The sequence below is a fragment of the Anabas testudineus genome, chromosome 4, assembly GCF_900324465.2.
Source record: "Anabas testudineus chromosome 4, fAnaTes1.2, whole genome shotgun sequence".
Lineage (NCBI taxonomy): Eukaryota > Metazoa > Chordata > Actinopteri > Anabantiformes > Anabantidae > Anabas > Anabas testudineus.
Genome location: NC_046613.1, coordinates 405,988 through 430,350, shown reverse-complemented (window position 1 = coordinate 430,350; position 24,363 = coordinate 405,988). Strand labels below are relative to the sequence as shown.

The following is a 24,363-nucleotide window of genomic DNA, read 5'->3' as shown; positions in this document are numbered from 1 at the left end:
TATGACTCAACTTCCAGATAACTTTACCTGGACGATCTTCACCGACATACAACACATGTTGTTTCATCGTGAAAATTATTAAACCATGATAAATTTCTGCAGTGGTTATTTAGCAAGTGATTTAGCAGCAACAGTAGGAATAAATGTGGTACCATTGAAATACCTACTTGTTTCCTACTGGTACCTAAATATACATACAGTAGTTGACATAAGGCTAAATTAACAACAAGGTAAGAATGTGTGTTAATATTTGCTCCACAAAATACTAAATGATGAGATACACAAAGATTGAGAAAAAAAGTGTGTATTTTATTATTTATTGATCAAATGCAAAAACAAATCCTTGTTGGGTAGTATTTTTGATGAATAAAATGAACAAACAGGTGGTCTGTTGGCTAAGTTGTGGTATAGCTTGTTTATTAATGGTATATTTTTGCATAGGGAAACATACTAATTTCCAGTAATGAGTTCATCAGCATTTGCTGACAGCAATAGCTAAATATGGTTATAATGACATTTTACCAAAGATGTTAATATCCCCCACAGCAGATGAAGAAAAGATGAAATGATAAAAACATTAAGTCAGAATAACTGGTTCAGACAGTTACTCAAACTATGACATATTCAGACAGGATCAGAAGCTTCAACAGACAGCTGACAGTCTTTTCCTGTCCCTGTCTCAATGCAGCCAAACATCATACAAATTTTGTAAGGTCTTAAACCTTAAAGTGTCTTGAGATGACATCTGTTGTGATTTAGTGCTAAATTTTTTTTTTTATTAAATTCAAATCGATAAGTTGACTACTAATGTTTGCTTCAGCTGAAAAACATCCAAAGGAAAAAATCAAGTTCTTGTTCAAGCTGCTACAAAGTAAATCCAAAGTAAACAGTTCAGGCTATGGTTAATGTCTCAGTTTTGCCTCTTTTATTCTCTATTATTTTCTTATATTTCTATACCAGATTGTGCATCGTCGCATGCTTCTGACTAGTTGTCAGGTGTCAACTGAAATGGTATTTTGTTGATTGGTCAACATAGACAAGAAAGTTCTAGTATATATGTTAGGCTGTGAGTATCCATAGCAACAGTCCTGATGATATTTTTAAGTGTACTCTGAGGTGTTCCAATACAGAGAATAGCAGAGTCATGAGAAGGGCAGCCTGCTTCGACTGCTCACCAGATTCTAGTAAATATATAATGACCTGATGTACAATGGAGATGAAGGACTATGATCTGTGTAGACAACAGTCATGCAACAACTAATGGAAGCTGTTCATGCCTATGCTCTCTCTGATGTAAGGGATATACTGTATATCTGGAAGCAAGCAAAGCAGTCCTTTACTATAATATCTGAAAATGGGAGAGAAAAAATCCTTATATTTGTATCTAAATATGACAGTGCATTAAAATGTTCTTTGAGAAAAAAGCTCTTAAGTTCATTACAAACTGTCTTCAGCCCACCGAGTAAACAATGCACTGCTGAAGCGACGTACCTGCATATACAGGAAAAACTCAATAAGGTTAAGTTACTTACAGAAAAGCTTGTGGTTCTACAAAATCAGTCAGTAACTCAGGAAGGCTTTTCAACTGCTGTAAGTCTGAATTACAGAAAGGGTTTTGAAGGGACATTAAAGAACAAACAGTCAAAGTAAGGAGCAGCAAAAAAACAAACAAACAAAAAAGAAAACACATATTGGAGTTACAAGTTTTCAGGCAACAGCAGCAGTGTTAAATTACATTAAGAGTTTATAAAAAAGAGCCCTCTATGAACTGCACCACCCCAAGATCTTCCTAAATATCAAATGTTGTCATGTCCCACAGTCCTTGTTCCTCACACATCATTCAGCTAAAGATCGCATCAAGTGCAGCTGCTAAGCTAACAAGCTGAATCCCCACGAGCAGTACCACTGTTCAGTTCTAATAGTACAGTTAGAGTGCTTTATGTAATATAATGCTTACAGTAGGCCTACTAACCATTACCCATTACAAACACTGTTATTATCTTCTAACAGGGCTACTGTAAGAGTGGTCAGAGCAGCACTTTGAGTAAATGACATATTAGTCAACATTAAAACCAACTCACTTTAAAAAGGCTGACTGTGTACTTCTACACAACTGCATCAAATTCAACCTAATTCAAATCTGTGAACACTTGGTGGTTGGTGGTTACACTGGTTCACAATAACACTCACCACTAAGGTACACACAATTCTGAGTTTCAACTGGCATAGATGAGATTAGGAACTGCTGTTTAAACCATAGTTTCATACCAAATACTACCGATGTCAAATAAATTAAAGATTGTGAAGAAGATAATACAACGTTGTAAGATATGTTGATAAGATAGCACATCATTATAATTCTCAAATGGTTCCTGAATAACTAAAATGCTTAAATGCTGCTGAATCAGAGGCAAAATAATAAATTACTGAACACTGCAATGTTATTATGTATTTTAGTTAGTGCATTACATTGAGTTGTTACTTGGCATACACTATAGTCTACTAGTTAAAAATATGATAAATGAAATTGAGCATTAAGGTGCACTGAGCACTGAATTAAATAACTGACAGATAAGATATTAAGCTCCAGCTCTTTTCCTTAAAGCACTAATCACAGCTAACTTTAGTCCTCTTTCTGGTTTAATGCTGCAGTTGTCTTCTGTCAACATTTTTGCAACGGTCAGTACTACAAAGGCTCTAGAGATGGTGAAACATAGATGTGGACTGTTTCTTCTCCATCTCCACAGCCTAAACTATTAAAAGGTGGCTAAAGGTGCATTTGCTGGCATCTTGACTGAAAACTGATTCAACATGGTAGCAGGGATGAGAATGTTTCACTTAAGTATAATGGTGTCTTCTCTGTCAAAATGTTACTTAATGATGATGTAATGATATAGCCCAGGTAACATTTCAGTATGATGCAACAATTACTCCAGCTATTAATGTGTATTAATCATGTAATTTAAGTTTTAAGTTGTCAAGTTAAGTTGTCCTGCGCAGCACCTAGGGCGTTATTTATCAACCTGCATATTCCTAGTTTTGTGCTTAAACCGAGAGTATGCTAATGTTTGCACAATACAGATGTATCAGTTGGATTGCATTATTAAAAATGTGTGTAGATTTAAAACAGAGAACATAAAGTAACAAAACCTCAGTTGTACTGTACACTGGAGACATTGCTGGTGAGGCACATGTTACTCAGTGCAGCAGTGTGGCTCTCTGAGTGTGGAGCTCTATCGCAGACCAATAAATTAATATCGGACTCTGGATTCACACAATCCATTGTTTGTTATAGTCTTTTTGAGGGATTTGTTGACCGCAACAATAACACTGAAAGCCACCCATCAGCCTTATCCTTCAATGATATCAGTAGTTTTAACTGACAGGTTTATTTTACTTTAACTGTTAAGTGGTAAGTGGTTCTATAGTGCGGCTGGTTAGTGTAGTGGTAACATCACAGCCTCCCATGTGGGAAATCCCAGCTGTGGCCTACCACCAGTAGGGATCCTTAGGCAAGACCTCCTTACGCTCACCCTGCCTACCATTGTACCCTACTTGTAAGTTGCTTTGGATAAAAGTGTCTGCTAAAGGTAAATGTATAGTTAACATTTCCAAATCTCCTATTTGAGCATGACATAAAGTTTATCACCTGTCCCCAACATGCTCTATGCTCTACATTGCCTGTAACAATAAAACAACACATCAACAATAATATTTATTTTTAATCAGGTGGATCATTTTTAATGCTGTAGCATCTTTACCTCACTAGGCCTCGTGCAACAACATTTTTATATCCTTTTACATTTCTATTAATTTTTTCTGTCACACATCACCAAACATGTTCAGGCTGATTAGGGCCACCTGTTCATGAGGAGGTATAGGTTCCTGAGAGTTGATCATTAGATAAAGAGCTGCAGTTAAAATCACCATTTAAGGCTGCTGTTCAGTTTTATTTGTAGGAGTACAAGAGTACAAAGAAGAATTTCGAACTGCAGAGCTTTAAGTCCGCTATCAGAAATCAGCAGACAAAAGACAACATGTGAGCTCTATAACTAATGTGAGGAGGTGAAGGGAATGACAATCACTGAGATATTACAGTGGAAAATATTCCAGCTACACTACAGTAGGTGTTGTTCTGTCAGTTGTTAGGACAGAGGATGATTCTAGACACCGAGCTGGACAAAAACCCTGAGGCAGCAAAAGGACAGGGTTTCCAACATTCCTTCTTAGTAAATTACACAAAAGTAGGAGCATCTGAGGCTCCATGACACTGAAATCAAAGCTGCAAAATGGAATTTAGCCATCATTCATTTTCTTAGTTACCGTACATCTGTGCTTTTCCAACTGGAAGATCTCCTCTGCCTAATGAGGTAAGTGTGCTCAGTTAAAGCAGATAAAGACAATTGTCATTATTGTCATGTCAATTGTCATGCTGGATCACTACTGTTAACTGTTATTGTCTCTTGTTAGCTACTCATCATTTAACACTGACTTTCTGATTTGGTTTTTGGTCTGTCTTTGGTTACAAATCATGGATTACTCTACCTCTCTATTAAAGTGATCTCACTACATTTTTAGCTGTATTTAGAACATTCCCGTCTTTTTAAGAAAGTATAAGCAAATCCAAACTAAGAACCATGAATCCTCAAAGTGCACTGACAGGTTTTCCTCTATATCCCTTATACTTACTAAGCTATTTTATGGCTTGTCAACCCACAACCTGAATACCCAATCCAGCCAAGACTGAACACCAGCTCCTATGCTGTGTGTTTTTGTGTGTGTCACTTGACCATGTAGTGTTTGTACAAAATAAACTAGCAGTAAACATACAGGCAATGCTAATTTTAGTTGTTTTTTTTTTAGGTTCCTTGCTGGTTCATTTGAACACAGCAGAGCAGAGGCCACTTCACATCAAACTGAACTGATGTGAACTACTGTAACTCCAAGTTCAATGGTGAGATGAACACATGATTCTTCAGATATAATTTCTACATTTATTTTCTAATAGGTAATTCCTCAGTTGGAAGAAACCAACAACAGTGATATCATAGTTGATATGATATGTATGGTATTCTACTTTTAAGTAGGTGTGATATAACAATACCTTCATGTTTTGTTACATTTTGGCATGGTGCTAGTAATCTGTGTATAATAACCAAATATCTCTATTTAATACATTTTGAATAATATGACGAGAAGTGACACTTTGTGCTGATCTGAGAGATGTGGCAGCTTTGGTTTATTCATTTGCTTTTGATGTGCAATATCCTTTCCTTCACACACCTTGTTTTGCGTATGACCTACAGTATATTAAATCTATATATCTATATACTGTATATAAAAAAATTAATTGCTCTGTGTAACTTTGTACAGATCATTACACACAAAAATCCAATATTTCAGGATAGTTGCTAAAAACATCACTGCCAGTAGCTAGTAAGCAAGTATTGGTGTGAACTTTATTCAGATCCAGTTATAAATGTTTCTAAACACTGGCATTACAACACATTTAGAGGACTGTGCAGCAGCTACCTAATCCTTTCATGCATAAACTAAGCCTCAAGAGCCTTAAGAATTAAGTTTCCAGTGTGCAAAATATATTTTGAAAATTTTAAATGTATATTCCTTTAAGTTTTTGACATGGTGGACAGTATGTGTTGGATTGTAATAACTTTACAATGGAATATAAAGAACTGTGAATTTTCTGAAAACTGTATAGGATGGAAAATGTACATTTATTACTGAAAGAAAATCTGCAAAAATCAGCAGCATCTATTTGATAATTGATTTATCATTTAAAATTTAGCATTTTTTAAATTTAGCAATTTGCTACTTCATTTGTGAGGATTTCATGCTTTTCTTTGCCATGCCTGATAATAAAAGAGATCTTTGGGTTTCGGATTGGTAGTTGAATAAAAATTGTAGATTAGTATAAAATGCATAGTTTGCTATTTTCACAATTAATCATTAAACGGGCAAAATAATAGGGAGATGAATTGCTAATAAACAATAATTTGTGGCAGCCTAAATAATGACCAATAATTTCCAAAATTTGGCCTATAAAAAAAACAGTTTCTTCTTTTGCATTTCAGCTGAAAAATGGACTAACATATTTACTGTGAAAATCAGCAAAGTGCTCCATGCATAGAGCTACAACACACTACATGCAGATGAACATTGTTAGCTTGCATTGTTTTAGTGAGATGAGACCAGTGGATTTTAAACCTGACTTCAGGGTGTACACAGTATTTTGATCAAATGATCATTTCTATATAAATAAAGTTTAGTCTGACATTATTTGTAGCTAAATTATAACCAATATTGCATGATTGCTACTGTAGACCACATTTATTTGTTCTGGGCAGATCATCCTGACATTTTGTTGGCCATCTTGGCTGCACTGTCTGAAATAGAGCATACACATTACCAGACACAGTTTGTTGTAATGAATACTATGCTTAGTGACATACCTCTGATGGCCAGCAACCAGAATGGTTGAAAAGGTCCTCACTATAATAACCAATATTCATAAAATGGTTGACTTAACTTCCAAAATAGTGTAGTTACTTTCTTTCATCACTAAACTTCACTATGCACACACCCACAGTTTTTTCCCATTTGATGGGTGACTCTGTTGCTTGGCCACTATCTTGGGGAAGCCAAACTAAAAAAACACAAACACGACACACTTAAACATTTTCCATAATACATATTTTATACACACTGCTGTGTTTTAACTAAAATTGTACAAGCAACATAATAAAATAACTCAGGAAATAACTAAAAAAATTGCTAAAAGACAAGTTGCATAAGAAAAGTCTTAAGTGCATGCATCCATACAAAACTCAAACTATGCCCTTTGGTAGTATATTGTCACGATTAGTCATGTGGTCAAAGCTATTAGGCAAATAGGGCCAAACCTGAAAATGTTTATTATGTCTCAATTAGACTGTTTAGTGGCATGGCCACATTAGCTAAATGCCTGACAAAATATTTGCTATACACTAAAAGACTTGTCCCTGCAATAAATACTTTGAGTGTGTTTGCATGTATTCAATACTTGTTAAAATAGGATGTAGACAGAGCTGATCAGCATGTCTAAAAATGGCTTTTGTTTGTATTATAAACATTTGGGCAGGGCCCAACATCAGAACAAACACCTTTTAGCCATACTGTTGCCACATTCTAAATAAGAGTTTACACAAGTTTATTTTTAACACTGTGTGAGTAATGTGTCACATACAGCAACACGGTCCATTTCCTTCATTCTACAAACACTTATGTCTGTCCACATTCAACAGCAGTGCCACTGAACCACATCTGTTCTGTGAGTGGAATCAGGACATGGTGAAAAATCACCACTCAAAGAAACATTTAGGGAACATATATCTTATGTAGTTTTTCACAGAATCAGGTAACAGTGCTTCTGTGTCCGGGTCATACTTCTTCAGTCTTGTAGATCAGAGTTTGATTTATGGTTTCACAGTAAACCTGTCAACCTTTACAGTACCTCAAGTGACCCTGCCCACACTGTTTCTAGTAGAAAGACATACTGTCCTTCTCATTTGACTTGTGATATGTCCTTAGTTAAAATGGTAGTAGATGATAAGCACTGTCCCAAACTGTGGTGAAGCTAATGAAAGCTTTCCATTATCTCACTATCCCACTGCCACTGTTTAACCTAAAACGATATACCTGCTACACTGGCTCATGTCAAGCAATCATGCAGCTTTTTTTCTTGTTTTTTTTAAGTGCTATCAGCTGTAACATGAAAAGTATGATCATGTTCCATAATGTATTACTGTTCTTTAACTAAAGGCAAGGCACATAATGTGTTTTATGAAATCGTGCAAAATAGACGTTTAACAACAGGGCAATTATTAAAATTCAAAGAAATGAATACCCCTTTCATCCAGTCCAAAGAGAGGAAGAGGGGTAGTAGGAGGAAGAGCAGAATAGAGGGAGAGGTATCATCAGTTTGAGCCATGCATTCTTTAGGTCAGTACAGCGACCAGGGCAGCACCATGCAGTATACATTAGCTTTAAGTCAACTTTAACCGAACCTTAAGCCTCGACCTGCCAAAACCCAGCTCATATCAGCACCTTCTGTACAGAGTCAGTAGTCTACGCCTACTAGCTAGTAGATACCTACTGCTGTTAACTTTAACCACGGTACCCTGGGAAAGGAAAAGGACAAGACATGAACACCTGTGTGTCTGGACTGAACGCAAAGAGAATTTTAGATGCAGTCTGCAAACAGTGAACAACAACAGAAAGCCACAAGATGTTGAAACTGTGTCACCTTAAAAAATCACTTTTAACTAAACACTAACATTTTAGATCAACCAAACAAGAAGAAACACTAGAGAAAAACTGCAGACTTCCCACAACACAGAGCTACACTCCACACATGCAGTAGGCATTTCAAGCTTGTGATAGTCTGTATAGTGTGTTCACTGGCTGTTTGGGACCTCACCACGCATACTGGATCTCACAAATTTCACCCAGAGGTAAAGTCAAAACATTCTATTTTACTGCAGCTGGATACATCTAGAAATGTATTTTCAAGATGCCACAGACGCTTGCTTATAAATGTTTAATCAAATGATTTCTCAATGTTTCCACTTATCTTACCATTATGTTCTACTCCTCTTGTTCACTACACAGCTTAAGAATACTGTATTTAAACTAATTTCCTAATTTCGAAGGCAGATGTCTGTGGGATCACAAAAATACCCTATGTTTTGACTTTTTAAATGACCAAATCATGCAGTAATGTCTGTAGACTGCAGAAACTCTGCAATGCTCAAATGTATGTAAATGAGACAAAATTTGCTTAACGTTCTCTCTTATCACACCTCAACACAAATCCTTTAATTATATTACCAGGTATCACGCTTTAGTGGACTACTTTATAGTTGCAAAGCCTTCAAAGTAAAAATATGGCACAGATTATAAAATACTCATTCCTAAAAATGTTTATTCTCCAAAGAGATAGCATACGAAATATCATGTGTTCTGGGTGCACATGTTCTACCACTATTGCATTTGGAGCTTGCATTGATTTCATTCGGCCCTCTGCATTTACTGTAGATCTGTGACAACTACATATACATCAAGGAGTTGTTCTCATCCCACAAACTGACATCTTCAAACCTGACAGGAATTCGTATTTGGATCCTACAAAATACTAACCTTGTGAAATGTTCAAGATGATTATAATCAAAGTTAAAATGCATGCATGATTTTTAAGCTATTAAATGCCTTTCAAAAGAGTAACTAAATAAAGCCATGAAAAGCCAGCCTTAACAGAGTACTGATTTGCCTCTTTAAAGCAGTGACATGAAACATTGTAAAAGTTGGACAAAGAAAATCAAACTTAAGGCGTAAAAATCATCAATGTTTAACCTGAAACCATCCTCAAAACTGAGGCTTATTTGTTTTTCTGTTCTTCTGCTTCCAGCTCACCTCAGTCTGAACCCCAACCCAAACCCTACCACTGCTTCACAGATTGCTCAGGTGGGGTTGGGGTTAAGATATACAACCCGTGAGCACAGACACACCTTCTAAAACACCATTCATTCTAGAGCTGAAATATAACAAAAATCTGAATGTTGTGCTCAGGACAAATCAGCACTGATAACTTAAGGAATAACACACTGCAGCCCTCCTGCCTGGTAGCATGCCTCGTCATTGCACCATTTTCACAAAGTAATTTTAACATAATCATAGTGCAATTCCTGCTACCCTATTTCTCTTTCTAATCTACCTACATGCAAGAACAAACCCCCTTAATGTGCTCTCTGAGACATTCATAAAAAATACACATCTTCTCAATACAGAGCAGGAATGAGTTTAGAAATGCAAGAACCATATTCACTTCCTGGCACTGACCACACCATGCTACAGTTTCAAACAAACTGAGTTCAGCTGCTAGTTAGTAGCTGTCAGTTCTGTCACATAATACTGGTTTTAGTATGTCTTTGCCCTTTATCATTTCTATTGAGCCATTTGCTTGTGCCAGGTAAATGCCTCGTCGCAAAACTGTGCCTTTGACCATTTGGATACATACTATCTTGACAAAATTAGTGAAATTTTAGGACGGAAGCAGCAGGACAAATGGTAAATGGTCTGCAATTTTATTGCGCTTTTCAAGCTACTCAAAGCGCTTTTACACTCCTCCTTGCAAGCACACACACTCACACACCAATGGCAGAGCTGCCATTCAGCTGACCTAACTTGCGACATGCGACAGGAGGAGCTGGGAATCGAACCACTGTTCCCATGATTGGGACTGCTCTACTTCCTGATCTACAGCCACCCACAACTTTATAAAAAGATTCTCTGTATAACAGACAGCAAGTCCTCAGACCAGTAACCACGGTTCCTCTAGTGGTCGAACTTTTAGCACTATGTGGTGCGTTCACGGGGAATTGAATATAGCTCTTATATCCCACAATTACTCATTGTTTTCTGATTTAAAAAGAACAAAAAACATGAACCTCGCAATGCAATGTAATGGTTTCAGGCTGATGATTGTCAATAAAAAAGTGGGAAAAGAAAAAAATCTTGCAATTTCAACTCTCGATTTTTGTCAGACATATCAATAACATATTAAAAAGTGCAAAGAAAACATTAACATCAGTATCTCTCTTTCTAGTCGGTTCAGAAAATAAGGAGGGCTTATTTGCATATATTATAAGAAGCACCTGCAGCGGAGGGGGCATTCTGAGTGTTGAGGGGGATGAGGTCTATTTCTGTCCCAGGGATTAGGCCTTGTAGTGGATTTAGTGTAGAAACATAGGGCACATGGGTAAAGGCTGGCATCCATCCCGGGAAAACATGCCTCATCCTGGGGACACAGTTAGGTTACAGGCTTCTCAGGATCTGGTGTGTTGTGGCCTGGTTCTGGTTTGCAATTAATCTGGGCCAACCAGACATTTGCATTAATCCATTGCTCTCACCTGAAAATCACAACCACCATTTTTGACCATTTAGTGTCTTATAGCATAGTACATTCAGGGGTTGCAAAATGGCTGAGTGAGAGCAGCATCCTTCTTCCATTCAGACTGCCTCTTCTGGGTACATACACATATTTAAATATATGTCAACATATATATATATGTAAACATATTTATATATATGTATGAACACTTGTTATGCTTCTACAAAGCTGAATATACTTTATCTCTGGCAAAATAGTTTCCTTTCCTCCAGGGCAGTATTGCCATGGCAATCACCTCCCCTCCAGAGTTCACTCAGTTGCCCAGATACCAAGACTGGAACAGAGACAAACACATAATTAAAAGTGACTTTGGAAGGAGATTATAAATGAATAACCTCAGTCTTTGTTTCTCTCATACAGAATTAACATTTTTTTGACAATGTATTTTTACAACAAATATGTAAAACAATTTAACAAATGCATTGTTAACACTTTGACATTTGAACAATTACAAATACGTTGTATCTTTACTTCAGATATTTGTATTAAGAAACATTTTTTTCATTTGCACTTCATTTTCATTTGCACGTCAGGGATTTGAAGTTGTTGTTAACAGACATACATTTGTGCATGATACTCGGGTTATTAAACAGGCTGTAAAATTTTACAGAAATATGAGACTGGATTCTCATGCAACTGCAGCAATGATCAACACATACAGACCAATCTCAATATGACATGGATGAAGAATACAATGGCCTGTGTACACGGTGCCTGCAGATACCAATTTGATTCTACTTCCTGTACTTCCTGTTCCCCTACTGTATTATAAGCCCTATCTCTATAAATCTGTATGCTAGTATTATGGCTAAAGCTTTTTTTGTGGCATTTCTAAATTAGTACAGTACAGGTAAATTATGCAGGTTAAATACATGTCCAGGCCCATTCATTGTGACACAATGCCAGCATTGATACTTTCTTTTTTCTGTTTTTTGGTGGATTGAACTGGGTAAAGCGGAATTCACTGAAACATACATTTAACTGGACAGACAGAGAGAGAGACGGAGGGAGAGTAAGCACTCCTGGCTCAGCAGTATTAGCTGAGCTGTTTCTGGAGCAGTGGCACTGCAATGCAGCAGCTACTGTACAACACAATGCAAATGCTTACACTATCTGTAAGACAGAGGCTTTACTTTACCAACACATATTGTATACTTTACTGTTTTAAATACTTACATTACTGTATTTTGCCTCTTTACCTATGTATACTGTTCCACACATAATCAACACATAATATATATATATTATAATACATTACAGCTAAATTGAAACACCCAATCTAGCAAAATGAACAAAAACCAAACGTCTTTGGAAAGTTTCTTTGCGCAGGGTAAAAGAGCCAGTGAGGAGACAAAAGAAGAGCCTATGACTTCAAAGAAAAAGAAAGCTGCATTTAACAGACAATACCAGGAGTCCTACTTGAAATATGGATTTATTACGACAGGTACATTTTGATCGTCAAAATCTCATTTTGATCAGAAATGACCCCTATGTATTTAGAAAATACCAGTTTTTATGCCGGTGGTATCATTTATTTTGTTGTATTTATCCGCCACACCTTAAAGGCCGGTCCGTGAAAATATTGTCTGATACTAAACCGGTCTGTGGCACAAAAAAGGTTGGGGACCACTGCTGTAAAGAGAGTTTTTCCTTTCCACTTCTGCCTAATGCTTGCTCAAATGGATTGTTGGGTTTCCTGTTGTACTTCTGTTGTAATTTAGCGCAAATAAAATTGAATGGAATTTAATCGAAATTCCTCTATCACTCTACTACTATGGCTGTTAAAATGTAACTTACTAACCTGGGCTTGGTAGAGTCCACCAGGGTCTCGAGGGGTGACTCCAACGAAGGAGGAGCGATTAGCAGGGGGTGTCCCAGGGGCAGAATATGCTGAGGATGTTTGTATTAACAATGTCAGTCTCATAATGTCTCTTAAATTTCCATATAGCGTACAAAGTTTCATGATGCAGCACTTTTAATAGAACCTGCTCATATCACAAAAGATATCAAATTCATCCTGATCTAACCTATATTTGTGTGAATTTGTACCAAAAGGCATGAAACACACCTGAGACGTATTTCAGGTTTGCAAATTGTGAAGTGCTGTATTCATTAATGTCACACACTGTGCTGTATTGTTAAATATAATGCAGAATCACAACATAACAAACAATTTTAAAAGAGTGCCCATTCTCCTGATCATTCTTTTATAAGGAGGAAAAAAGGTTTATTGATGTAAATTCTCCTTAGGCTATTTCAGACCTTTTCACTTTCATAAATGTAATAAATTACTCTGTAGAGATGTATTGTCAAAGACAATAAGTGTAGTCGAGTATTGTATTTTTCTGGTAAATAAATAAATATTAATAATAATCAGAAAATAAATAATAAAAAAAGTCAAATTAAATCGACCACGGTTCAAAAAGTGAAAACTTCCAATGGGAGCGAATACACTTCATAAACACTGATAAACAGGATCAGATGTTCAGTTGAGTCTTTTTATGTGATTTACCAAACTAAAACACAATTTATATGTAATGGCAAGAAAAATTATGTGAACCTTTTGGAATTTTGGAGTATTAGACATTGATTTGTCATAAGATTTGATCTGATCGTCATCTAAGTCAAGAGTATTAACAAATATAATGTGCTTAAAAAACACAACACAAAACACAAAAACTTCTGATCTTTCATGTCTTTTTTGAGAAGAACCATAAAAAACATCAGAGTGCTGGTGGAAACCTCAACCAGGGGCTTCCTGTAGCGGTGGATCAGACCTGCACATTTAGGAGGAATTTTAGCCCATTCTTCCTGGCAGAATTGCTTTACGCATTCACTCCAAAAGGCGCATTTTGTTTTTCTGAAACCATTCTGTTGTGGACTTGCACTGCTGTTTTGGGTCGTTGCCCTTTAGCATCACCCAACTTCTACAGAGTTTCAGCTGATATACAGATATTCTCACATTAGGCTGAAGAATTTTACTCCCCCCGCCAAATACTGTAAGCTGGCCAGGCCCTGATGCTATTCCGATTCCTCCCTGCACCCCTGTCTGTTGGTTTTGTTTTTGTTTTGTCACTCACTCCCGTCACTTCCTGGTTGCCCCTAGTTGGACTTCCTCTTCCTCCCCTCTCCTGGACTTGTCATGATTCCAGCTCCGCCTCCCTGTCTGTCCCTGCTTTCCTTGTTTTCTCCCTGTCAGTCAGCTTCCTCTTTGCCAGATAGTTGTACTTCAACCTGTGAACAGCACTATCCGGCATTATCATAAGATTGCTTTTTGGAAACGAACCCTGCCCGACCTGAAACCTGTCTCTGCCTGACTCCCCCCTAACCGGACCTGCCTTCTGTTTTGACCTGCCTCTGCTCTGCTCTTTGACAGCGTGAGTGTTTTCTGCCTGACCTGTTCCTGCTCCCCTCTGCCTGTGTCCCTGTTCTGTCTCTAAGTTGGATTCCCTCGTGTATGACCTGGACCGTCCCCTGACATCGTTATCAGTCTATCGGATCTCTGTTTCTATATTACCTCTCAGTACTGACCTGGATTGTTGTTTGGACCTCGGATCTTGCCTCACGGACTTTAGTGCTTGGACTGCTTCTTGTGTGTGTGTGTGTGTGTGTGTGTGAGACCCTGGATTTGTCTCTTACTCTGCGCCTCGAAAATTCACATTACCCAAGATCCAGCCAGACTCGATTTAACTCTGTTTCCTCTCTTAGAACACCATACTCACCTGACGACAGCTCTGTTCGGCCGCAAGTCCCGACTCTCACCCACTGCATTATTATTGTCAATAAAACATTTCTTATCTCAGTTCTCTGGTCCTGTGTGGTCTCTGGCTATGGAGTCGGATCCTAGGCGCGTGACAGACTTTGATTACGGATTTGTTTCACCTTTGTGCCCCTTCTGTTTTTTTAAGCTTCCCTCAGTATTTTGTTGCTGGTTTGTCACACTACACCCTCCACCACTCCGGTTTGTATGTTCGTCCGTCCGCCCACCTATCAAGGATTTTTTCCTTTTAGTTAGTTTGTTCGTCTATTGGATTTCTTTTGCACTACACCCTCTACCTCTCTTGTTTGTTTGTTCGTCAGTCAAGAATTTTCTCAGACTGGTTCATGGACTCCATCACATGTTTTGTTTTTCTCTGGTTGGACTCCACAATTTGTTTCACCCTGGACTGCACCTCTGTTTGTTGGACCTTGTTTTCGTTTTTTGTACTGACTCGTTTGCCCTTGTTTAGCATCGTTGCAGATGCAGCAAAGCAGGCCCAAAACATGATGATTCCTCCACCATACTTTACAATTGGGGTGATGCTTGTATAATGATATGCAGTGCCCTTTTTACACCAGATGCAGTGTTGTGTGTTCTTTCCAAATTCTTAAATCTTAGTTTCATCAGTCTGCAAAACATTTTGCCAATACTGCTGTGCAGTGTCAGTGTGCTCTTTGGGGAACTTCAGGCATGCAGAAATGGTCTGCACTTATATAGCACTTTCCTACCTAGTTGGTACTCAAAGCGCTTCACACTGCTTCTCATTCACCCACTGCTATGCAGCTGACCTGACTCACCGGGGGCAACTAGGGGTTCAGTATCTTGCCCAAGGGCATGTGACGTGGCAGCCGGGAATCGAACCACCAATCCTGTGATTGGCAGTCAACTGCTCTACCTATTGAGCCACAGCCACCCCACTTTCTTTTTAGTAAGCAGTGGCTTCCTTTGTGGTGTCCTGCCATAGACACCCTGCTTTTTCGATGTTTAACCTGCCGTAGAATCATGAACACAAATGTTAGCCAGTTCCAATGATGCTTTCAAATATTTGGCTGTCACTTGGGGTTGTTTGTCTCTTGAGCAAACTCAAAAGGTTTTAGTGTCTTTCTAGTCCTCATACTAATTCAGCTCATACTAATTTTGTGCTAACACCTGACTCCAATTAGCTTTTTTGTCATTAATTCAAAGGGTTTACATACTTTTTACACTAGCACTATGAGGTTTTTAAGTCAATAAAGACATGAATGACCAAATTTTTTTGCATTATTATTTAAGGCACATTTGTTAATACTCTTGACTTTGAAGATCAAATCATGTTTTATGACATATGAATACAGAAAACCATGAAATTTCAAAAGGTTCACATACTTTTTCTTGCAACTCTATATATTGTTTTACTTTAGCAGATTTAATACCATCGACATTCTGGAATAGCCTCATAGAATTTACATTTATACATTAATAATCCTTTTTTCCTCTTAAATGGTAAAATATTCTACTTTGACCATAAAAAGCTTATGTATAAAGACACATTCTGAGACATGCCACACACCAATACTGTCAATGAAATTGAACACTTACTTGGTGATGTGGGTGAGTTTGCGCCCCCGTCAGATGAGGTGGTACTGGCCTTTGACTCTGCAGGATGTGATGGCCTGGAGAGAGAGGATGTGGGCGGAGCCAAGGAGGGTGCTGTTCCAGGTGGTGCCAACATCTGGGAGGAGATGTAATGACTGGGCACTTTGACCTGGTTGCTGCCATTCAACTGGAAAATTCAAAGACAGATCCCTCATTACATAGAAATGGTGAGATACTGCTATGAGTGTAGTTTATTAATTCCAACCTGCATCATTAGAAGGAATGTAAGAAGTATTAGAAGCAGCAAATCCAATATTTACCCGACGCACAGGTTAAAGCTACAGTTTTTCTCACTAAAATTTCTTTGCATTTGTGTATTAGGTACATGTTTCACTATTTTTGTGCAGACATATTTTTCTTCAATACAATACAATAATATAAGTATACTTTGAGTGCTTTTCACAACTTTAAACAAATGTCGGACTCTGTAGTTTTTTCTGGACACCTTCCCAATCTGACTAGTGATGACATATTTAGCTGCATGTCGTCAATAAACCGCTGGCTGTCTAAGTGGTGGATAATGTAGGGCTACATAGACAATTGAAAAACTTTTGCGGAGGAAAACTTGGGCTTAATTACAAGAGACAGGATCTATTGCATTTTAGATGGTGCATCTCTACTATGCAACCCCATGCTTCTTTTCAGCACTGAAGCCAGGCTGACAAAGAGACATGCTCTGTTGAGCCTAGTATCCCCTTTACTCTCAGCAGCAATGACTTCATGAATTTCTTTACTAATAAAATCTGAACTATCGAAGAAAAATTTGTAGTGCTTCTTCACCATAGATCATGCTGAGTTAATTCCAATAGTTAATTACGGTAATCTAAACCATCAACATGTTTGTTAGAATCTATTCCAACGAGACTTGTAAAAAATGTATTACCTTCAATCAGCACGTCCATATTAGGTCAGATCAATCTATCGTTTTGAACAGGCTATGTACCACAGGCTTTTAAGGATGCTTTCACACTTTAATTTAGAGATGTCAAACTCAGGCCAGTGTAATTATATTTGGCCCGCGAGATCATATGAGATGTGTATTAGAGCTGGCCCCCCAGTATATAGCGCATTGTCGAGGCAGATGGCCGCCCACTATGAGCCTGAGTTTCTTCCTCTAAAGGGAGTTTTTCCTCTCCACTGTTGCCTAAACCTTGCTCATATGGGTTTGTTGTGTTTTTTTATATCATTTTTTTGTACAATCATACTCTGTAAGGTCTTAAATTGCACTGTAAAGTGCCTTGAGATAACTTCAGTTGTAAATTGGCGCTATACAAATAAAACTGAACTGAATTGAATTGAATACACTCAACACTAATACTAAAAATCCCAGAATTTTTTATTAGTGCATTAGCGCATCAGTCTAGACCGCCAAGCCCCCCCCTTCTTTTCTGTTGACAATCATTAGCATCCATGCAACCAGTCACCTCGAACAAACTTAATCCACCCCTCACCAAAAATGGCAAAATGAAAGAGGCCAAGTGCACAGTTCGCAAAATAAAATCAGCGTCAAGTTTACCCGGCGATTTGCTGACTTTGATGCCCAGAAATGTAGATTTGAACTGCTCGGTAATCCGTTTGCAGTTGACATGGAAAGCACACCAACTAAACTCCAAATGGAGCTGATTGAACTCCAGTGTAGTGATACGCTCAAGTTAAAGTATGACTCTGTGGGCGCTGCACAGTTTCCATGTTTTCTCCCCGACACACTGCCCCAACTCCGTGCCCAAGCAGCTCAAATGCTCTCTATGTTCGGCAGCATTTATCTATGTTGATGACAATAAACAAAACACCACTCAGGAGTCATCTCCTTTACTCAATCTTGAAGATTTCCCTCAGCTCAAAGCCTAACCCCAGAGATGCCAGGTATCTGGCTTGAACCAAAGTGCATCAGAGTAAATCAGAGTGTAGCAAACTGAGCTTGAATAAATGCTGTCTTTATGCACTTTTTCTATTTCAAGGCATTGACTGTTAATAGTTGAAAGATTGAAGTAAATTATTATAATTTTTTGGTTGTTTTGTAGTTGGCCTGTGAAAAAAGTAGAAGAAGAAGGTGAAGTGTTGTGGACTACTGTACGTTTGTACGTTTGTACAGTAGTCGATTGCGATTACTGTGTTCACACCAGACAAAACGAACCGTACCAAGAAGGATAACGTACTAAAGCCTGTAGTTGTAAAAGCATTCCGGGGCAAACCTCTACGCAAAAAACATAGTCTTGACTTAGGGGTTTTAGCCAATTATAGACCAATATCCAATTTGCCTTTTATCTCTAATATCCTTGAAAAAGTAGTTTCAAAGCAATTATGCGGCCACATGTGCAGGAATAACCTGTATGAAAATGTCCAGTCCAATCTGAGGAGTTAAAATGTTTTGAGGAGTTATCTTTGACCAGCCTTCTTCCACCTGAAGAATATTGATCAAATTAGGAGCATCCTGTCTCAAAGTAATGCTGAAAAACTATTACATGCATTGGTTACTTCTAGACTGGAGTACTGTAATTCCAATACCAATTACCTAATAATAGGATAATTCCTTATAAAGCCTCCATGTTAATCCAAAATGCTGCAACCAGACTTCTGACTGGAATTAGCAATAGAGATCATATTTCTCCTACATTAGCTTCTCTTGAATGGCTCCCTGTTAAATCCAGAATACAATTTAAAATCTTACTACTCACATACAAAGCACTTAATAATCAAGCTCCATTATATCTAAAAATCCTCATAGTATTATATTATTCTAGCACAACACGCCACCCTCAGAGTGAAGCTCTGTTTGTGGTTCCTAGAGTTTTTAAATGTAGAATGGGAGGCAGAGCCTTTAGCTATCAAGCTACTCTCCTGTGGAACAGGCATCCAATTCAGGTTTGGGAGAAAGACACCCTCTCTACTTTTAAGACTAAACCTAAAACTTTATTCTTATATTGAAAGCTGGCTCAGGTGATTTTGAACCACCTCTTAGGTACACTGCATTAGAGTCACTCTGCTGGGGTACATCCTTTCACCACTGCATGTGATTAACTTTGTGTCTCTCTCTCCCATAGTTGTGTTTATTCCTCTGTGTCCTTCTCTCTACACTTTTTTACACATCCAGTGTTTCCGCTGCTTGTTGTTTCTTTTTGTTCTCTCCTCTTTCCACTCGCTCACCCTGAGCCTGGTTCTGTTTCCTGCTGTGTTTTTTTTCCACTAGAGGGAGCTTTTCATTTCCACTGTTGCATAGTGCTGCTCAAGTAGGATTGATAGGTTTTCTGCATAATTCTAAAGCAAGTTATACTGTATTCCGTAAATTCCTAAACCTAAACTGTAAAATGCCTTGAGATGGCTTTTGTTGATTAAGTGCACTATAAATAAACTGAGTTGAAATTGAATTAAAGACCAGAAAGTAAAGACAATATTTACCATGCTTTTCTGTTGAATTGCACAACAACCACCCTCCACCCTAAATCCAAATGGACTTTTTTCTTACCAAAATGAGAAGCATGCCATGCAGGCTCTCTCCTGCTGGGTGCTGCATGTGTGGAGCACACAGCAGGAAACTGATTCTCCAGATTCAGTCTGAGTGAAAACAGCTTATGTTTTGTGTGGCTGTGAGCTGTTATCTTGTTATTCTACAATGATGACCCCATACGTTTACCCACTGGGGATTGATAAAACTAACAATCCATCTTAACTAGTGTGTAATTATTTGTGTAAAAAATGCTTGCTGTCAGCCAGCCAGCTAATTTGAAACTGTGTTACACACTGTTCTTAGCCATGACTGTTTGTACTCACTGAGCTGGGGGTTTGACTTGCAGGATCACAGGCCAGTGAGACCAAATCTTTTAGGGGGTCCTGGGTTAGATGAGGTGGATAGCGGATTGCTCCATGGGGAAAGTAGGAAGATGATGGGAAATGAAGAGATGAAGAAGGGTGTGGACTCCGAGACAACCCTGGACAGAGAGAAGAAATGTTAAATTACATTTTGTTCCTTTGTTCTAATGTGTGTACAATAGGTATGTAAGTGATATTAACCACTGTGAACAGCTATGACTGGCCGCTGGTGCTGAGTAAAGGAGGTCAGTCTTGGTGAGTCTTCCTGGGGAGAGGGACTGTCCAGCTCTGCCTTCTTTACTGGAGGAGACAGACCTAAAACACATGTAAAAATAAATGAACACACAAACACAAATACACAAATAATAAAAAATAGAAAAAATGGGAGGAAAATTGGAGGAAATCAAAAATTTGTAGCATTTTTTTTAAAGTACTGCACTGCATAGCCAGAAAGTACATGCTAACACCCAAACCATGAAACCAAAGTTTTCCACATAAAAAGTGGAAAACTTTGCCCACTAAGCCACAGGTCCATCAGACCACAAACCAGCCCCATATATGACAAATAAACTGTGCTGACAGCAGATAAATTATGATTAAACATGACAGTGCTGCAGTGTGCATCTACACAGGGAATAAAAGAAATGTGCTTTATGGTTCAACAAACAATGATACAGTATTTCAGTGTGACATAAAGTATCTAGGTGTGCTCATGTTTTAAAGATAAATACTTTGTGGGTCACTCTGTACACACACTGGACATAGTTTACTTTATGTATCCTTATGTTACCTCCTTCCATGTCATCAGTCCAGTTCCTGGAGCTGCTGGCAGGAGAGGAAGGTGAGTGGTAGTACTCCCCTCCTGGGCTGTCAGCTTCTTCCTCCATTGAGCCAGACTTGTGACGCTTACTCCTGCAGACACATATGTAAACAGATGCTTATATTTACTGTAAGTATTTTCCAAAATGTCTTTCTACTACTTAAAACTACTTAAAACTGCTACTACTGCTACTGTAATTATGGCTATGGTTGTAGTTATGTTATACCTGTTGCTGTTATGTTATGTTATGTATACAGGCACAACCTTAACAATCCCAGATTTTAAAATAAGTTAGTAATAATTAAGAAATCATGGGCTCTCAATAGGAGTAAAATCATTATTTGAAAATGTATTGATAAGGCTAAGATTATTTATTTATTTATTAGGAAGTACCTTCAAGTAAATACCTTTGACACTGAGGTCAGTAGTTTATCCAGAAAGTCAAGAATGTATTCTCGTCTGAAATCTTTTACTGTTCTCTGTGTGGTTTGTTGATAAAAGTGTTACAAGTAATTTCTTAATGGATGACTCAGTGCCATTAACCACCCTTCCAGTCACATAGTACTCCGAGCCATGATTAACTAGGGTGTGAGAATGAGATACTATGTTGCAGTTACAATTTAATAAGAAGTGCAAACAAAAAAGTATAAGCCACAACTTCATAATGTGTGAATCACTCATGTTCTACATGCTTGTCATTATAAAAACAAATATACTTCAGTGGAATTCATCCATTCCAGTTCATCGACGCAACAAGCCCAATCAGGTAAATGAACCTGTATGTCTTTGAAACGTGGAAAGAAAGTAGGAGTAAAAAGTAAAATATATTGAGGGTGTACATACTCCCAGATTTTCACTACAATCCAGCCACAAATGTTGTCGAATTTCAGGGCATGTTAGTCTGTCTTTAGGCAGGTGTAGTCCTAGACTGAAGAAGAGATGGGCTCTTCTCTAAAAGCCACTCCTTTCAGGATTCACAACTATACAGTCCTAACTTCCTTCCCATAGTAAAAGATCCACAAATATTGTCCAGCATTCTCCAAGAGAAGGTTGCATTTCTTGGCCTCATTGGTTGAGCGTTTGGAACAGGCCAAAGACTTTTTTTTTCGAAATACAAACTTTGAAGATGAGGGTTGATTAAAATGGGACACACAGAAGGAAGATTTATTTGATGGGTCTCACTTTCTTCAAAGGCTAATTTCAAGGCTGACATGTGAAATATGCTTAGTTTAAGATAATGGCAAAAGCTGATATGACTGTTAAATTTTGTACTGGGTTTAGGTAAAAATTAACAAATCACACTGTACTTTGTGATGTTTTGATAACAGAGGTTAATGCAAAGCAGGACAATTTAGAGCAAATTGCATTGTTTATGAGTGTGTGTTACCCGCTGGATGACGTGCTGGCCAGTGATCTTCTGAGACTAACTGGCTGGTTGACAGACTGGTTGAGGTCATAGGCCAGATGACCCTGGAGCTCCCCCATAGAGAAACTAGGTCCTACTCCTGTGACTACTGGAGCTACACACAAAAGAGAACACACAATATGTAATAAGAATGCAACACAAACTTGTAAATAAAAAGTGGGCTTTGCAATGAATAGCGGTAAGAAAGTGTCTTAAAGGATAAAGCTAATGGTAGCACAGACTCACTTCTTGAGACCTGAACCAGCTCAGTGACAGTGAAAACTCCTGATGTCACAAAACTCTCCTGGAACTCTGGACCATCTGTAGAAAAACAACAGCAGTCAGGTACTTGTGTTTGTGAGACGACTAACACTAAGGCAATGAGACATTTTTAATCAGAAAATTCTACAGTATGTTTTGTTTCACTTTTTATTTCACGTTTGTTTAGTGTGTGCTGGTTTAATTGTAAATTCTGCAAAATTGTGATTATGACAAGGACAGGATGAGGGCCCAGCTGGTAACCAATCCACCACTTCTCCTAGTAGCAAGAAAAGCCCTCACCCCTAAAGAAAGCATGTGAATTGCTTTCCAATTTCTAATTAGAAACCCATCTCTAGTATCCTCAGTCTTGGTATCACACCCTATAATAAGGAAACAGATTATACATTCTTATCAATTATCAAAGTCATCTACGAGTGTAGGGGTATTTACACTTTCTCAGTGGTTGTCAAGTAACTTCACCTTTGTTAATAGTCATATTAATAGATGATCAACATTTTAGTTCTGCATCAGGACCTTCAATATTTGGGGCAGTTAGAATACTAGAAAACAAGGACAAAAGGTTGTTAATGTGTAAAGACAGTGATTACAGTGCTGTGGGAAAGTATTGGCTCCCTTCCTGATTTTTTTTCTGCAAATTTTTCACAGGTAAATGATACAGGTCACAAAACTATTTTTTGTATTACAAAAAGATAACCAATGTAAATAGAAGATGCAGTTTTTAAATTATGTCTTTATTTATTAAGGGGAAAAAGCTGCCCAAAACTACCTGGGCCATTTCCCACTAATAACAAAGAGCTAAGATAACAATAGTGTGAGAGCTGTTGCTCAGCTCTCAGCTCACTAATAACGAGTGAAGATAACAATAGTATGAGAGCTGTTGCTACTCAGCTCTCCAACACGGATATGTTCGTCAGTTATCAAATATCCTCAATAATACCCATGGTGGCTGTTCGACTGTCCTCCTGGTCAGAACCCACTCCAGTACGACTGGGACTGCTGCTCTGCTCTGCCTCTGGATAGAGAGAGAGAGAAAAATACTGTCTTTAATACTTTTAGGGGTTGTCACAGCGTATTACTCATATTAATGTTCATTGTCTCTGTTCAAAGATCACTCTACCCATTAACCAACAGCCATTCCTGAGTTGCCTAATCTTTAGAAACTGACAGAATTGATAAAAAACATTCTAAAAAAATACTAAACCAGTATTTTCATTTAATCTCAGCACACACAAAAAATTGAGGTAAGTTAAAAAGGTATCTACAGGTGCCGAGGTCAGATTTTTTAACAAAACTGTGCAAGGGTGTTTACAGAATATAAGTAAAGTGTATGTTGTGGGCATTTACAGCTAAGATGAACACACCAGTAAATGTAAATGGTAAATGGTCTTAACTTATATAGCGCTTTTCTACCTAGCAGGCACTCAAAGCGCTTTACACTGCATCTCATTCACCCATTCACACGCACAAGAACACACACATTCACACACCGATGGCAGAGCTGCTATGCAGCTGACCTGACTCACCGGGGGCAACTAGGGGTTCAGTATCTTGCCCAAGGACACTTTGGCATGTGACGTGGCAGCCGGGAATCGAACCACCAATCCTATGATTGGCAGTCAACTGCTCTACCTATTGAGCCACAGCCACCC

General features: G+C 38.1%; 1 protein-coding gene across 2 annotated transcripts in view; it reads right to left on the bottom strand.

The window, feature by feature from the left end:
• Positions 1-389: 389 nt before the first annotated feature.
• nfic (nuclear factor I/C) overlaps positions 390-24,363 on the bottom strand; it is a 39,627-nt gene continuing 15,653 nt past the window's right edge. Inside the window, exons 5-13 of one of the 2 annotated variants that reach the window (XM_026346190.1) lie at positions 23,652-23,726; positions 22,679-22,753; positions 22,415-22,547; positions 20,998-21,119; positions 20,409-20,522; positions 20,169-20,326; positions 16,344-16,527; positions 12,807-12,895; positions 390-11,279 (exon numbers count right to left, since the gene is read on the bottom strand). In XM_026346190.1, the coding sequence (XP_026201975.1) occupies positions 11,259-11,279; positions 12,807-12,895; positions 16,344-16,527; positions 20,169-20,326; positions 20,409-20,522; positions 20,998-21,119; positions 22,415-22,547; positions 22,679-22,753; positions 23,652-23,726 (971 nt within the window). In that variant the 3' untranslated portion in view covers positions 390-11,258. Of the gene's footprint in view, positions 11,280-11,329; positions 12,375-12,806; positions 12,896-16,343; positions 16,528-20,168; positions 20,327-20,408; positions 20,523-20,997; positions 21,120-22,414; positions 22,548-22,678; positions 22,754-23,651; positions 23,727-24,363 lie in introns of those variants that run through there. The other variant, XM_033325956.1, reaches the window with a different exon arrangement.